Below are 14,217 nucleotides of genomic sequence, written 5' to 3'. Positions count from 1 at the left end.
TAGTTTCTACACTGTTGTGTCGAGCGGACACCGCTTCAGGTGAGACGACGCCATCGACTCCGTGAGCATGCAATGAATGAATGAATGCTGTTACGCGGCTTTTGACGCGTTTGAACTCGTGCCTGCTAATGCTAGGCTAGCTTGGCTACGCAGAGTAGCCAAGTTTTCATGCGTCTGCGCAAACACACAAACTCCCCGAGCAGTCCCTTTGAGCAGCATCATAATAATACATTTTATTTTAAACGCACTTTACATTTGAAAGCAAATCTCAAAGTGCACAATAGTATAAAAATAAAGATTTTTTTTTTTTTTTTTGGTGCGCGACGTAGATTTTCGCTGCGCGAAGACCGTATCAGGTGTGCGTAATTACGCACGAGCGCACCTTTTGTGGTTTGTCTTTCTGAATGAAGCCAGTCTGAGAGCAGGCTTTACTTGTTTTAGCCACACATAGTATATATTTAATGGCCTTGGCAGTTTTTAATAACCCACAATGCTGTGCTTAAATCGCTTATTTGTGAAAACACACCCAGGAAGTATTCCCTCCGTGTTTGTTGCACAGCATGGAAACTGACGGGGAAAACAATGACAACGTCAACCTGAAGAGACAAAGAGCACCTCTGTCAGATTCTGAAGACGACGCCTCCACGTCATCAGGTTTGTTTTCTTTCCCATTTGCATGAGAAAAAATATGAAGACTCAAAAAAGTATGTCTCTGTAAACAGTTGTGTACTTTTGCGCGTCTTTGCATCTGGTATCTCAGAGACGAATGATGTCCAGAAGCGGCCTCGTCTGGAAGCATCCGGTCCTAAAGCATCCTCCTCCGCACGCCTCGCCGAGCTGGAGGCGAAGCCGGACACGCCGATCGTTCCCTCGGTCCGCTCCCGAGTCCAGCAGCTGACTCAAAGACGAGATGGTAATCCTCCCTCTGATATAAGCGTAGGCTTCATGTTAGACACACCGCTTGCATCCAGATACGTGTGTGAGTATCTGTACGACAGTATTGCATTTAATTGTGACGGTGACTGATTATATCAAGATCAGCAGTCAACCTGGATTATCCACATGCAAGATAATAACTGTTGCTGTTAGATAAACACTAACAAAGTCTTTGTTGGTTCAGGCGTCCCTCCGGCCCAGAGGTGCTTTTCTGATCCCGGAGCTGACAACAGCCCATCAGTTTTTGACAACAGGGGCTGCAGACCGCATCTCCTTGGTGAGGATCCATAATAAAAAAAAAAGAAGAAATGTTTTTATGTGGGAGTCTTTCCGATGTGAAACAGTCTTCCCTGCACTGCAGATGAAACAATATACAACGGCGTACAAAGTCCGAGCATCCAGAGAAATTATAGAGGGAAGTCATCATAATAAAATAAAATGGACTTTAGCTAGATATAGAGGGCAAGAGCAGAGAGGTAGAATAGAGTTCATAGAGATTGTGGCATGATTTAGTGATGTCAGTATCACTAAGAAGGTGAAGGAGTAAATACGCATGTGTGCGTTTAAAAAAATGAATGGATGTATTAAATGAACCCGTTGTCTAATTTCTACTATGGAAACTTGAGAAGTAAGCAGAACATGTGGATACCCGGGTGTGATGCCTGGGGTAGCATTCATACTCAAATTAGTGCTTCACAGCTGGATCGGGCAAATAGGAATCCAGTCAATCAGTTTACGAAGGAATATATTAAATTAAAAAACAAATTAAACGCCTTTAAACGGCATCAAGAGTTTGTTTCATTTCACTTTTTAAGCTCATTTATATAAATGTGTTTGTCTCCAGGTGAGGGAGAATTTCATCAGCGACTGGAGCGGTTTAAGCTGCCACTCTGCCAGCCTAGCCCCGCCCCCATGCCAAGCCCCACCGGCACCTTCCCTCAGGTCTCCGCCAACTTCATATCTGGCATTCAGCAGAAACTCCAGTGCCCGACGACACCAAGCTCCCAGCAAGCTTGCGTCATGCGTGAGGTTTGTTCTGCTGCTTCTGTTGCTAAAACACTCGTTATCACTGGGATGCACCGATGACGAGCTGGGTTGTGATGTAAGCAGAGTGACCGCCATCTAAATAAAAACATGTTTAGAGCAAAACTAGGAGTCGTGGATGCATTAATCCTCATCTTGTGAACCGATTTGTGTTTGAACCATACGTAGCTGCTGCTCGAGTTTTTGTCTAACGTGGTTTTTGCTGCTCAGGAGCGGAAGCAGGAGCTGAGCCAGTTGCAGCCAATCAGTCAGAATGCCTGGCTGAAACGGAGCAGCTCTGATTCCATGTTGAGTCAGGTGCGTCTGTGGGTGGGATATTTAGCCTTTTACTCGAGGAGTTCTTTTGGTCATCATTTTTCTGTTGTATCGAAGTAGACGCTGTTTATTTTTCACGATGTTCTTTGCTGAAGAAGTGGCCGATGGATCAGAAGTCGCTGAAGTATTTGATGATATGTTTTTTTTCTTGATTCATACAAAGGATACAGCGTTTGCTCGTAACCGCGCACATTTGAGTTTTTTTTCCCATCGTGTTGCAGCGACGGACTCCACAGGTCAACGACCGGCTCGGTACCGAATAGTGAAAATGTCATGTTTTCCCAGCTTGTGAGATTCTTACACACTAACTTCCCTGTCAGGGAAGGACTCCTCCTGGGTCTTCATCTGCCTCCTGGGTTCCTAGATCTAGGAGGAGAGTTCATTGGCCCCCCATCCGGCCCTGGGATGTGAGTCAGGGGCGAGACTTCACAACAGAATGAGAAGTATCGATGTGGGAAGGGAGGACAGCTGGATGATTCTGAGTGAATGAGATTCTTGTCTTTTAAGGGGAGGAAGGTCACCTCTGGAGGTCAATATTTCACTTTTGTGTGTGTGTGTGTGTGGGGCACAGGAGGTTTCTGTGTTCAACTCCTTTAGTAGGGTCAGATATATTATTACTGTAGTGCACGGTGTCGCTTCGAAGGGCTTGGTGGGTGTTTCCTGAAGTTGTGCTCCACCTCCTTTTATTTCTTCATCCCACTGCTCACAGCAGCTGCTTTGTGCTGTTTGGCTTCTATTCTGTGGGATATGGTTTAACCGTTCGTGTTTATTCTGTTATGTTGATAAACATGAAATAAAGTGATGCTCTTTTCTTCTTCTCTTTTTCTTTCTTTTTGCTGATACATTTTTGCTCACCAGGCTGATGGTGACGTGGAGATAAAAGATGGCAGCTTCACTGAAGTTCTTGCATCAGGCGCAGAGAAGCGATCTGCAGATGTGGGCGGTAAGAGTTCTTGTCTCTGATGGAACTTTAGATCATTAATGAGCGATGAAAACGGGTCAACAGCGTGAACTCATGAATAGCAGCAAGTATCATAATAAAAATGTCTTCTTCTCAACTTGTGCTAAAGATAGCACCTTCTTAAAATAGTGAGTTCCTGCCTCAAAGTATAACGGATGTTAAGATGCGAGACTTTTTCTTCCACAGGTGAGAGGATGCTCTGTGACTCTAATATCCAGGCAGCATCTATAGAGAATGAAAGCTCTAATGGAGGGAAGCTGCAAACGGAACAGGGGGAACAGATTTATCTTCAAGGCGAAGAGGTCAGGGAGGAGAAAGAGAGCAAAGCTTCAGTTGGAGACGAGCAAAAGAAACTGCTGCTGAAGTTGTCCTTCAGTGAAGAGCAGAGTTTCTCCAGAGAGCCTTGCAGGGAGGATCAGAACGATGAGCAGAGCTTTCTCGAGTCGACTCTTCGGGAGGAATCAAACATTAAGGAAATGGTTTCTGTTCCCAAAGGAGCTGAGCGAGGCAGCTCTGAGGTATTTTCTTTTGACGAGATGGATCAATCTCAGAGTCTTTCATACGGTGAGGAAGAAATGGAACCTTCAACCGACGAGGAGCTACGGTCGTGGCGATATCCTCGAGATCTGGGGTGCCAAGAGGACGAGTCTCGTTCAGCGGAAGGACAGGTGGAAGACATGTCTGCTAGAATGGAGGAAGGCAGTGTTGGGGGTAGCTGTGAAGTCTGGGGCATCCAGGATGGTGAAGGTGATGTGTGTAAAGGACGTAAACCTCGACCCGGGGACGACGGCGTTGAGTCCGAAAGCCCTCCGGATGTCTTTGTGACCAGTCGAGACCAGGCAACCTCAAATAAACACCTGGGGGGTGTAGATTCCTCTAAACGTACAGATAGCGCAGACGCTACAGAGCAAGAACCGAGCGTCTCAGCAGGAAGTCAGAGTCTGACGCTTCATATAGAAGACGACGGAAAGGAAAACATAACGGGGGCAACAAATGATGAAGATGGAACCAGCTCCAAGTCAGAGGTTCGTGCTGAGGTATCGGATATTGGAGTTCAGTGTTTGACGGAGGAACCGGAGCCTGACGCTGTCGGGGGAGGTCGGCCCTTTGCTCATGGGCTGAGTGATGGAGGGGAAAGCTCAAAGAGGGTCTCCTTCCTCCTGGAGCCCGAGCTGATCAATGACTCCATTCAGTCTCCGATCGATACGTCCACGGAGTCCAGGGCAGGTGAGACGAGCACGGAGAGGGTGCAGATCTGAGCACCTGGTTGTGTTTGTGGAGACACGGGGCAACCACATGGGCTGGGCTTCCACTGTTCACAGGGTGCCTGGAAGACTGTGTGTGTGTGTGTGTGTGGGGGGGGGGGGGTGTTCTACTTGCCTGTTTTTTCATTCATCAATATGGAACATTTGTGACTGTTTCTGCGACCAGATGCTGAACAGAGCTCTCACAATGACCAGATGTTTGAGGAGGTGCTGGATTGCGCCGGGAGGGCAGAAGAAGAGAGGAATGACAACGATGACGACACCGAGGGCCATGACAGCGGCATCTGCGCTTGCTCTGGAGACAAAGACAAGGTGGAAACGGAGTCCGAAAAGGACAAAAGTGAAGAAGAGGAGGCCAAAGAAGAAGAGGAGCTGCTGACCTTCCCGTCCAGCGGCATCCTCTCTCCTCTCGGCAAGTCTGTGGAGGCTGTGGTGACCCCTCTGGTGAGACGGCTTCATCAAACGGACTTGACTTTAGGCAACCTCACTGGGTTGAACTCCAGAGGAAAAGTTGATGAATAGAAATATTCCAATAATCATGTTTCTTTCACGCCATCAGCGACTGGCAGTGAGTCGGGAGTCCAATCCTCCATTGCTCCTGGGACCAGACGAGACCTCCACCCCGCCTGCTGACTCTGCTCCTCTCTACAGGTAATCGAACACGATATTACAGTCATCATTTCAAGTAAACAAGTATTTAACCAATCGGCCTGACATGGACTCTGAGTTTTATTTTATTTTTAGCGTTTTTGGGTCTAGTCGGGATTCACAGATTTTTGTTGGTTGGACTCTCACTTTGGTGTGTGCTCTGGTGTCCCCCTGTCGTTGCCAGCGTTGATGCCTACCGCACGCAGAGACAGAGCAAGCCGTCCCTCGCCCAGAGCGTCGCCCCCGCCGTCCAGAGACAGGAGACGCAGCTTCCGCCCTCGGTCAACGTCAAGGAGACGATCGCAGTGAGTTCGGTATCTGTAACTGAAGGAGGAGGCGAATCCATTTGCTGATGCTGCTTACAGCATGTTTCTCATTAGAGATGTCGGTATCTGATGTACGTCCTTGAACTCGGTTAAGGGTTTGACTGAGTAGAACGCAGCACAAATGTCGCGCGCCCTGTTTGTCCAGGCTCTGGGTGAAGAAGCAGGGAAGCTGCAGACGGTGATCAACCAGACCTTGCAGGCTCTGAGCTGCTGCACCGATGAGGAGCACGGGAGAGGCTCGCAGGAGGAGGCTGAAGCCGAGAAGCTGCTGCTGGTCTCCTGTAGGGAAACGCCGACAGTCCGGCTGTTCCCTGCCGCACGTTTACTGACGTTTGTTTGCATGTCCCAGGTGAGAAACGCGCTGCGCTGCTGGCAGAGGTCACGAGACTGAGGGAGGAAAGGGGGTCTGAGTCGGCAGAGGCAGAGGGGGCCTACATTTCCCAGCAGCCCTGCAGGGGAACCGTCAGCATCTCGGACATCCGGCTGCCTCTTAAAGTTGAATTTGTCTGTTCCTCGCATAACAAAACAGGTATCTGATATCTAGTTTAAGAAATGCGTTTCAAAACGAAGGCCCCGAAAAAGGCTTGATCTGCTCATCGACCCGTTTAGGTCGGCCGAGTCACTACTTCTTCATCCTGATCCGTTCCGGGCCCGGCAGCATCGTTGCCACGCCGCTGGCCACGGCTGCTGATGCTCAGAACGGAGACACCGTCTCCTTCGCTACGTCGGTCACTCTGTAAGCTGCTCTTCGTCAGACACCTCTTCATCAGACACCTCTTCATCAGAAACCTCGGTTCTTTCTCTCTCTCGTTGCTTTGCTGAATTCGTTCACTTTGTCTCCTTGACAGGAAGGATGTCTGCTCATCCTTTGAAATCGACGTGGAAGTCTACAGCCTGGTGAGACCAAACATTTGTGTTTTTAATGCACATTCATCCTTTATGATTTAGAGCTCAGGTTTTTAGGAATTCTTTTGCATGCTGTCCCGACTGACACATCTGGTCTCAGGCCTTGTATTTTGGTGTGGATCTGTATGAAGGGAGGTTTGTCTTTAATATTAAAGAGATCATACAGAGTTCCTCTGTTTGAAATGGAATGTGGTCCATCCATTTCTCGGTAACGCCAGGTGCATTTAAAGGACCAGCACCAAATATTTTAGTTGTCGGTCTCAGTTTGATTTCTTTAACTTGCTTGTCATTAACATTTCGAGCATTAAATCTGAAGCCTGCTTTTCCTTGAAATTGTTTTCCTATATTATTTCCGTTGTAGAACGATGTTAAATGCACAGCGCTATGCGATCTGGTGTAGAGTTGTAATTAGCCTGTTCTTAGTCCCAGTCCTCAGGTGGGACCTGCAGCGTGGACCGGCCCCCGACCAAGTCACGGGTGAGTTCCAGGGTCATCAGGAGCATTGTGAGTGTTCATCAATGAGTTTGGTTCATGTTTGCTGTGTTTACCCGACGCAGGTCACACCTAGAAAGCTCCTCAACACGATCACGGTGAGTATCGGAGGTGCGTCTCCTGCTTTCAGCTTCCGGCAGGTTTCCTGCAGGTCCTTAAAAAGACTCTGATCCAACAGACGTAGACTTGACGGCGGCTCATCGTTTCGATGTCAAGTTCAAGTCTTTCAATTGTCAGGTTGATTTTTGGTTGGTTTATAAAGGAATAAATTCAGTCCTCTGCTCATTTTACCAGTAAAAACGGTCAGAAGTTCCCCGGAAGTCCAGAGTTTAACTTGGTGAAACTTGCAGGATCTGTTGTTTTCTCCTCACAGAAGCGTTGCCTAAATGTCATTTGTCTTTGTTTTCAGCAGAGATCCAATCATAGCCTGACGTGTAAGTGCACTTCTCTACTGGGCAACATTTATGCTGAGGCTTGGTTTTTAGTTCCTGATCAGCACATCTAGAGGAAAATGTTTGTTTGCAACAAATGTAAAGAGAAAAAAAAAAGCTGGTTTCCCCCGCCAGGCTTTTACTGAGATGTTGCTAACGCGTCGTTCTGCGTCTCCGTTCTGCCCGTCAGCCTCTGGCCTTCCTGCCGTCGTCGCTCGTCGCTCCAGTAACTTCTGTTTGGTGGGTTCCCATAAGATCACGTTGGCCTCGCTGGGACTGGGCCGGTTCCCTCTGGATAAGGTAAAGACCCACCATGAAGGGCTCGTCTCTGTTCACCACATGGTCATGGGTTCAAACCTCACGCTGGGCGGAGAGCATGTACGCTGCTGAGGAGAGGCGTTGGTGACGGCAGCACTAAATAACAAAATGGATACGCAGTCTCCGTAGAGACTGAAGTGTGGGAGCAGCGCAGCTCGGTTTGGCCTCAGACACCAGCACAGAGTTATTGTTGTTGTTATTCATCTGAATGTTCTACACATGGGTGGGCTCGCTGTAATATGTCTCCCTTTCCCCTCTCGACTTCCACTCAGATGAAGCTTGAAGGCAAAATCAGGAGACTGCTGGGAGATGAATTTCAGGAAAAGGTTTCTCTCCTTTCACCACACTGTCCCCTTTCACCTTTCACCTTTCACCTGGCCGTTAACGCTCCAATCAGCCTAACCTCCGTCAGGACGGTGTTTGTGCCGCGTGAATGTCTCTAGCGCGTTTTGTTCCACAGCATGTTAGCTGTAATAATGAAACCTCTGTAAGAGTCCAGCCACGCGGATATTAATTACCTTTCTCTGTTCACGTTAATGGGTGGACAACGAGAATGAGCTACTTCCTGTATCAGCTGTCTTTATATTTATTTATACAAGGACAGCGTACAATTTAACATGGACCATGCAGGGACGATTCCCACAGTGAGAGCGGCTCATATCCGTCTGGTGGGTAGACATGGAGACAGTTTGGCGTGCTGAGCTCTTATTTCCAGAAATAGATGAAGCATGCTGGAGTGAAATGAATTGTCGTCCGCTCCATGTTCAGTGTGTCTTCCACGTCGGACCAGTTTAACTGTCCTCCTTGTCTTCTCTGGACGACAGGTGCCTTTTCTCTCTCCTCTAGAGGGCAACGTCTACCTGCGACTGGACAGCCAAAGTCACTCTAATGTCCAGCACCAAGGCTTCCTGGTAAGTAACGTGGTCAATCGGTCAAATGTGTCGTCACACTGACGAGACGTAGACGCTCCATCGAGGGGGGACGTTTCGCTCGTCTTTGCTGGACTCTGTTTTCTAGATCTCAAAGCAGACATTTTCATTCATTGCAATAAGAGCTGAACTTTTGTTTGCTTTTCTCTCCCCCCCTCATGTTGTGCTTCTCTTCTCAGACGGTGTTTGAGTTGATCAGTGGATACGGGGTGTGGCATCGCCGCTACTTTGTTCTGGAGGGTTGCATGATGCTCTATTGGAACCATCCCAACGACAAAGAAACTAAGGTCAGGACAGAACTGCAGCAGGTCTGCAGGCAACGCGAGTCCCGGTAGATTTAATTGTGCCCGTGGTTGTGAACCCCAAGGCAGCAGAGGGCAGCGTTTCTCTGTCCGGCTCCCCCAGTCGTCGCGTGAGACCCGTGAGGAGGGACTCGTGCGCTCGGCCTTTCACCTTCGAGCTGGCGAGCGACGCCCCTCAGCAGCAGCAGGATGACTCCCAGGACGCCGTGGCCAAGTAAGCCTGCGCAGAAAATCAAAGGCCACAACCATCGTTGGCGTTAGAGAAGTGTGCCAGGTCGCTTACCCCCGCCCCCATGGGAGGGGGGTCCAGTAATGGGTTCCATCTGTTGACACTGTACCACCGTTCAGGGTAAACAGACGAAGCCAATGCAGAAGGAAGGGTCTTGGTTCTGTATCTTATAACGCTAACCGGTGATGTCATCGAGGGTGTCTTTTTACTTTGGGTGGGGAACTCCTGTGGCATCTGGGCTGTGTCTAAAATCTATTTTTGGAATGGTAGAATAATTTCATCAGCTCAGTTGTTCGAGGTAGAATTATTTTTTTTCGGATTTTGCAGTCGCGTCATTGCGAACTGCCCCGCCCTTCCGGTGGCGCTGTGGTCGCAGCGTTTCATGGTGCCACTGATGGTTGCTGCTTTCGTTCAGGTGTCGGTTTTCAGCCGACACCAAACAGGACAGACTGGACTGGATGGAGAGACTCAACCAGGCTCTGCTGGACTTTCACACCTGGAACCGATCTTCCGCGCCTCAAACGGAAGGCCTGCAGTCGAAGCCGTCGTCCAGCGGTGGCAACCTGAGAGAGAGCATACTGTAGCTCGGCCGAGGGCGGGGCTTGGATTCCTCGTCTCCCAGCTGGCAGAGATCTGCTTCTGTCTATTCGGAGGGGGCTCCGCACGTCATGTTGGTGCATCTTTGGGAGATCTCCTATTCTTTATTTGTTTTAATTTGAATCCAATCCTTATTGTTGGTTTAGTTTTTCTTTTATTTGCCGAGTTAGTTTCTTTTGAATACTTTTGGTTTTTCTCTACCGACGTTTTCAGATTTGATTTGAACTTGTTTTTCTGTATCGATCAGCTGCTTCAGCCTTTGTTGGTCGTATTTGTTCATTTTCAGTCATATCTCTGAAACGATTTATACACATTTACATCCGTATAATCTTTTTGTTTCAACTGGAAGGGTATCTACATTTTTATCTAACACTTATAAATATTGAAGGAGATGGATTTAGGTTTTTTGGGGGGGGCTTTATGGTTCTTGAAGAAAGATACATTCTTTGTTAATGTTTAAGTTGTTGAAAGCAAGAGTATGTTTGTATAAAAGTACAAAGATGTGAAATGAGTTACAGCTACAAAGGAGAATGGGATCATAATCTCACCCTGGTCTGTGTTGCCCTGTTTCTATGTATTTCCACCGATCACTCTGTCACTTTATGAATGTAATTCATGTCTGTACTCTTAAACTGAAGGCAACAATGAAATAAACTGATTGAAATGGCTGCAACAATAGTCTGTAATGTTGAATTTAACCAGGCTGGGGTTTTACATTTGGTAACATGCCGAGCTAAGAATTACTCGAGATGATCTATTAGCTCTTTGACCGGTTTAATATGAAGATTCTTTAAATATCAAAGTCTGCGTGCTGCTGTTTGAACAGAGGCCCCAGACACATGAATTTAAGGGGGTTAAATACTTCCCATTCCTCCATAGATATTTATATTTACTGTTGGAGCCATACGTCTGAAAGAATCCGACAGGAAGGTGGCTCGGGTCAGGAATGTCATACAGGAAGTGGTCTAGAATTAGACTTCCTGTCTGGCCCATAGCTCCTCTGGGTGGAGGCACTACTAGGTGTTACAGAGCTCAAGGTGATAACAAGGAGCGCTCGATGCTGCTTTTAGAACATGCATCCGGACACCCTGGGTGACGGCTGTGTCCATCTCACTGGATTATAGTTCTGATTAAGGGTTCGGGGACTGCGGCATGTGGTCAACAGAACCACTTTCAAGAATACAACAGACTGAGTTCACATGGGATTGACTTGATCAAGCTATGTTTATGATGAAATAAAAATAGTTCTGACTAATAAATATTCCTCCAAATAAATAAAGTTTCAAGTCTGAAACGGAGGAACCACAGGATCTGAGTTACCTCATTGCACCGTGAGTCAGAAGCATATCTGAGTTGTAGTCTGGTGCAATGCCTGCATGGAAATGATAGAATTTCAAAAATCAATACAAAAGGGGAGGGAACCTTTGGGTTTGGTGCACTCAGCACTCATGCAGCAGAACTTTAGTGCACCGGAAACTACTACTGTACTTTTGGCTTGTCCCGTGACGGGTCGCCACAGAAAATCAACCTTCTCCTCTTCACCCTGTCTTTCGCATCGTCCTCCCAACACCAGCCACTCTCATGTCCTCCCTCACTACATCCATGTATCTTCTCCTGGGTCGACCTCTAGCCCTGTTCCCTGGCAGTTCCATCCTCAGCATCCTTCTACCGATATAGTCCCTGTCTCTCCTCTGGACATGTCCAAACCATCAAAGTCTGGGGTCTCTGACCTTGTCTCCAAAACCTTCGCTGTCCCTCTTATTGTCTCATTTCTAATCCTATCCAACCTGGACCAGAAAGGGGAGCGTTAAAACCTAGAGCCTAGACTCGAGTGTTTATCGGTATGCTCGACCTGATCTTGACCTGGTCCAGACAGATGGTCGTCCACCACGGGCCTCAGGTTCTGTCCAAGGTTTCTGCCTGTTAAAGGGAAGTTTTTCCGTGCCTCCGTTGCCAAAGTGCTTGCTCTTGTGGGATTCTGGGTTCTGTCTTTCTCTGCAGGTCTTTCCCTGCTACTCCTGTAAAATGATTTGAGATAACTTTCTGATCTGGCGCTATAGAAATAAAATAAAATTGAATCTTTAACTCTCTAACAGTAAATGCAGATCGGACAACAGAGGGAGCGACAGAACAGCCGGTCTGTCAGCAGGGTATGATTAAAGAACAGCACGCCCGTGGACTTGTTGTCCCTACAAATGTGGTCCCACCCTGGCAGGGATACATTCAGCACAACATCCTGGTGTGTCAACATCTGCTCCGGTCCTCCGTGGCTCTGGAGGAAATTGTTCCCGTGCGATGAAGATAAAAGAGACGATGGCGAGGAAGGTGGCCGTGCCAGTGCGACGAACAAAGAGGTGACGAGAATGAAGGGACGGTTATGATAAACAAAAAAGGGGGAGGGTCTAATGGCTATTGGAGGTGGGGGGATTTTTGGGAAGACTTTTTTTTGTCCCCAGACTTTTCCATACAATGAATGCTTCATTTAACATCTGAAATGTGTTCAGTGTCTCATTGTAGAAACGGGTGAACTGCGTAGCGTGATGTCTGTCGAGACCCCTCTTCTGCATTTTAGCCTCCTTCAGCTCATTGTTTTTGATTTGTCTCACTGTCTTGATGCTCACTGATGTCTCCATCTGTTCTGAGGACAGAAGAAGGGTCCGCTGTGAGCTACCTGGCCAAGCATCAGACAAAAATTAGCACTTAGCTAGAGCGAGCCAAAGCTGTCTCTGCTGCAGGAATAGCGAACAACAGAAAGCTAAAGATGGGTTTGATTATTCGCTTAAATCCTCCACGTGTGCCGAAATCAGATTTTAAACAGAGGCCGCTGTTTACCTGCTGGATGTGTGCACCAATGAGCTCCCCTGTTTTATGTCGGGGTCAAGCTCAAATGCCCCAAGTGGTCAAGATACGAGTTATTGATCATTCAAATGGACGGCCTATTTCACTGGAGACACTGGGAGCTGTGGGACTGGTTGGGACATGAGACGACTTTCACAACAAAAGCATCCCTGCGGTCCCGAACGCTCAACAGCTGCATCCAGGACAAGCTTTCCCAGAGTCGGTTCTCTTTGTTTAGATTCAGCGTGCGCCGACACACATATTTTAAAATCTCTTGAAGGGTGTTTGTCCCCACGTTGCCTGCAGACAGCGTGTTTGTGCTGGCTCCAGCCACGGGACACACTTGGCACCATTTTAGCCGTGTTTTTTTGAAGAGATCCGGGAAACTTGGAGGCACAAACAGGGTGGAGAGGTCAGAGGACTTCACAAACACACTTCCCTTGGTTGGCGGTAGCCGGTTGAACAGCTGTAGACGATCACAGAAAGTCAATGATGCTGTTTTTGTGTTTTGGGGTCCAGGGATCATTAAAAAAGGGTTTTATTGATATGTGCATGCAGTGCAAGTGTGTGTGTGTGTGTGTGTGTCCGTCTCTGTCCTCACATCCATTTGGTTGCCGGGTGAGAAACTTTGTCATCATCGTCAAACAGAACTCGCACAGTTCAGGCCAGCAGGAGTGTGAAGTAGAATAATCTTGATCAGAACTGACACATTTGATCTGAATTAAGTGATTTTCCTGAGACACATTTTCTTGAATAGGAGCTGACAAGAACCATCAAATGTGGTTCTGATCAGATTCTCAGGGAGAAACTCTGGCTGCCGCATCTCACAACTTTGACAAAGGTTTTGCCAATGGCATCTGAAAAGTATTGCTCCTTCAGTGAGAAGTAACTTTTTGTTCCTTGACTTTAGATTTTTTACTCTCTATTATGAATATTTCCAACATTTTTTACGTTTTGTTTTTTTTTGTCAAGCTTTATAAAGCCACCTTTATTCCAACACAGACATGATTCAGTGAGAAGATTGAAAGATGATCAATCTTGCATATATATATATATATGATGTTACTTGTAGGATAATTAGTCAGCTTGATCAGCACTAATCATTCGGGCCAAGCAGGGACTTTTTATTTGCTGGATATTTATGCTAACACGTTAGCGATATTCATATGACAGCAGGCACAGTCTTCTGGGAGGAGGGGGCTAGGGGGCCTGTCTGCACCCACCTGCACAAATGGCACATCCAAAAAGAAATATCCTCTACCCATAAAAATGTTGGACCGTTAAGAACAAACATTCAGAATGTTCTGCACAATCCTAAACACGCATCACTGCCAGAAAGGAATTTCAAGCAATAAATGATTCATTTCTGGGAAATTGTTCTTATTTTTTGTTTTTAAGAGAAATAATCTTCTCTGGTCTGTGTTGCATTACAAACCAACAACAACAACTACATTTTAGACTCTTAATAATAAGACATCCCGACGTTTACCTAGTAACAGTAATAACAACGGTCTGCATAGCACCCTGTTCTTCCCCTTTCACCTCTCAGGTTTGTGCTGAAATTACACCAAATAAAAACGTCTTCATTTATCTTTGTTCATCATCAGCGAGAGCTGCAGCTTCACATTCCACCTGACGACTGTGAACAGAACCGGGACTTCGGTCCTGTTGCTTAACAGA

At 47.1% G+C, this 14,217-nt stretch overlaps 1 protein-coding gene across 1 annotated transcript; it reads left to right on the top strand.

Annotated features, from left to right (window-relative positions):
* The first annotated feature begins 560 nt into the window (after positions 1-560).
* Positions 561-9,686, top strand: anln2 (anillin, actin binding protein 2). The gene is made up of 23 exons (XM_068738953.1): positions 561-654; positions 761-913; positions 1,121-1,213; positions 1,781-1,965; positions 2,191-2,277; positions 3,154-3,238; positions 3,443-4,483; positions 4,688-4,965; positions 5,081-5,172; positions 5,354-5,474; positions 5,641-5,776; positions 5,845-6,024; positions 6,105-6,231; positions 6,344-6,392; positions 6,825-6,878; positions 6,959-6,991; positions 7,303-7,327; positions 7,515-7,624; positions 7,915-7,968; positions 8,467-8,553; positions 8,751-8,858; positions 8,939-9,087; positions 9,518-9,686. The coding sequence occupies exons 1-23, from the start codon at positions 561-563 to the stop codon at positions 9,684-9,686; spliced, it is 3,510 nt and encodes a 1,169-aa protein (XP_068595054.1).
* Positions 9,687-14,217: the final 4,531 nt, after the last annotated feature.

The sequence above is a fragment of the Brachionichthys hirsutus genome, chromosome 5, assembly GCF_040956055.1.
Source record: "Brachionichthys hirsutus isolate HB-005 chromosome 5, CSIRO-AGI_Bhir_v1, whole genome shotgun sequence".
NCBI classification, from domain to species: Eukaryota; Metazoa; Chordata; class Actinopteri; order Lophiiformes; family Brachionichthyidae; genus Brachionichthys; species Brachionichthys hirsutus.
The sequence above is the reverse complement of the archived record's forward strand: the minus strand, read 5'-3'. Positions and strand labels throughout refer to the sequence as shown.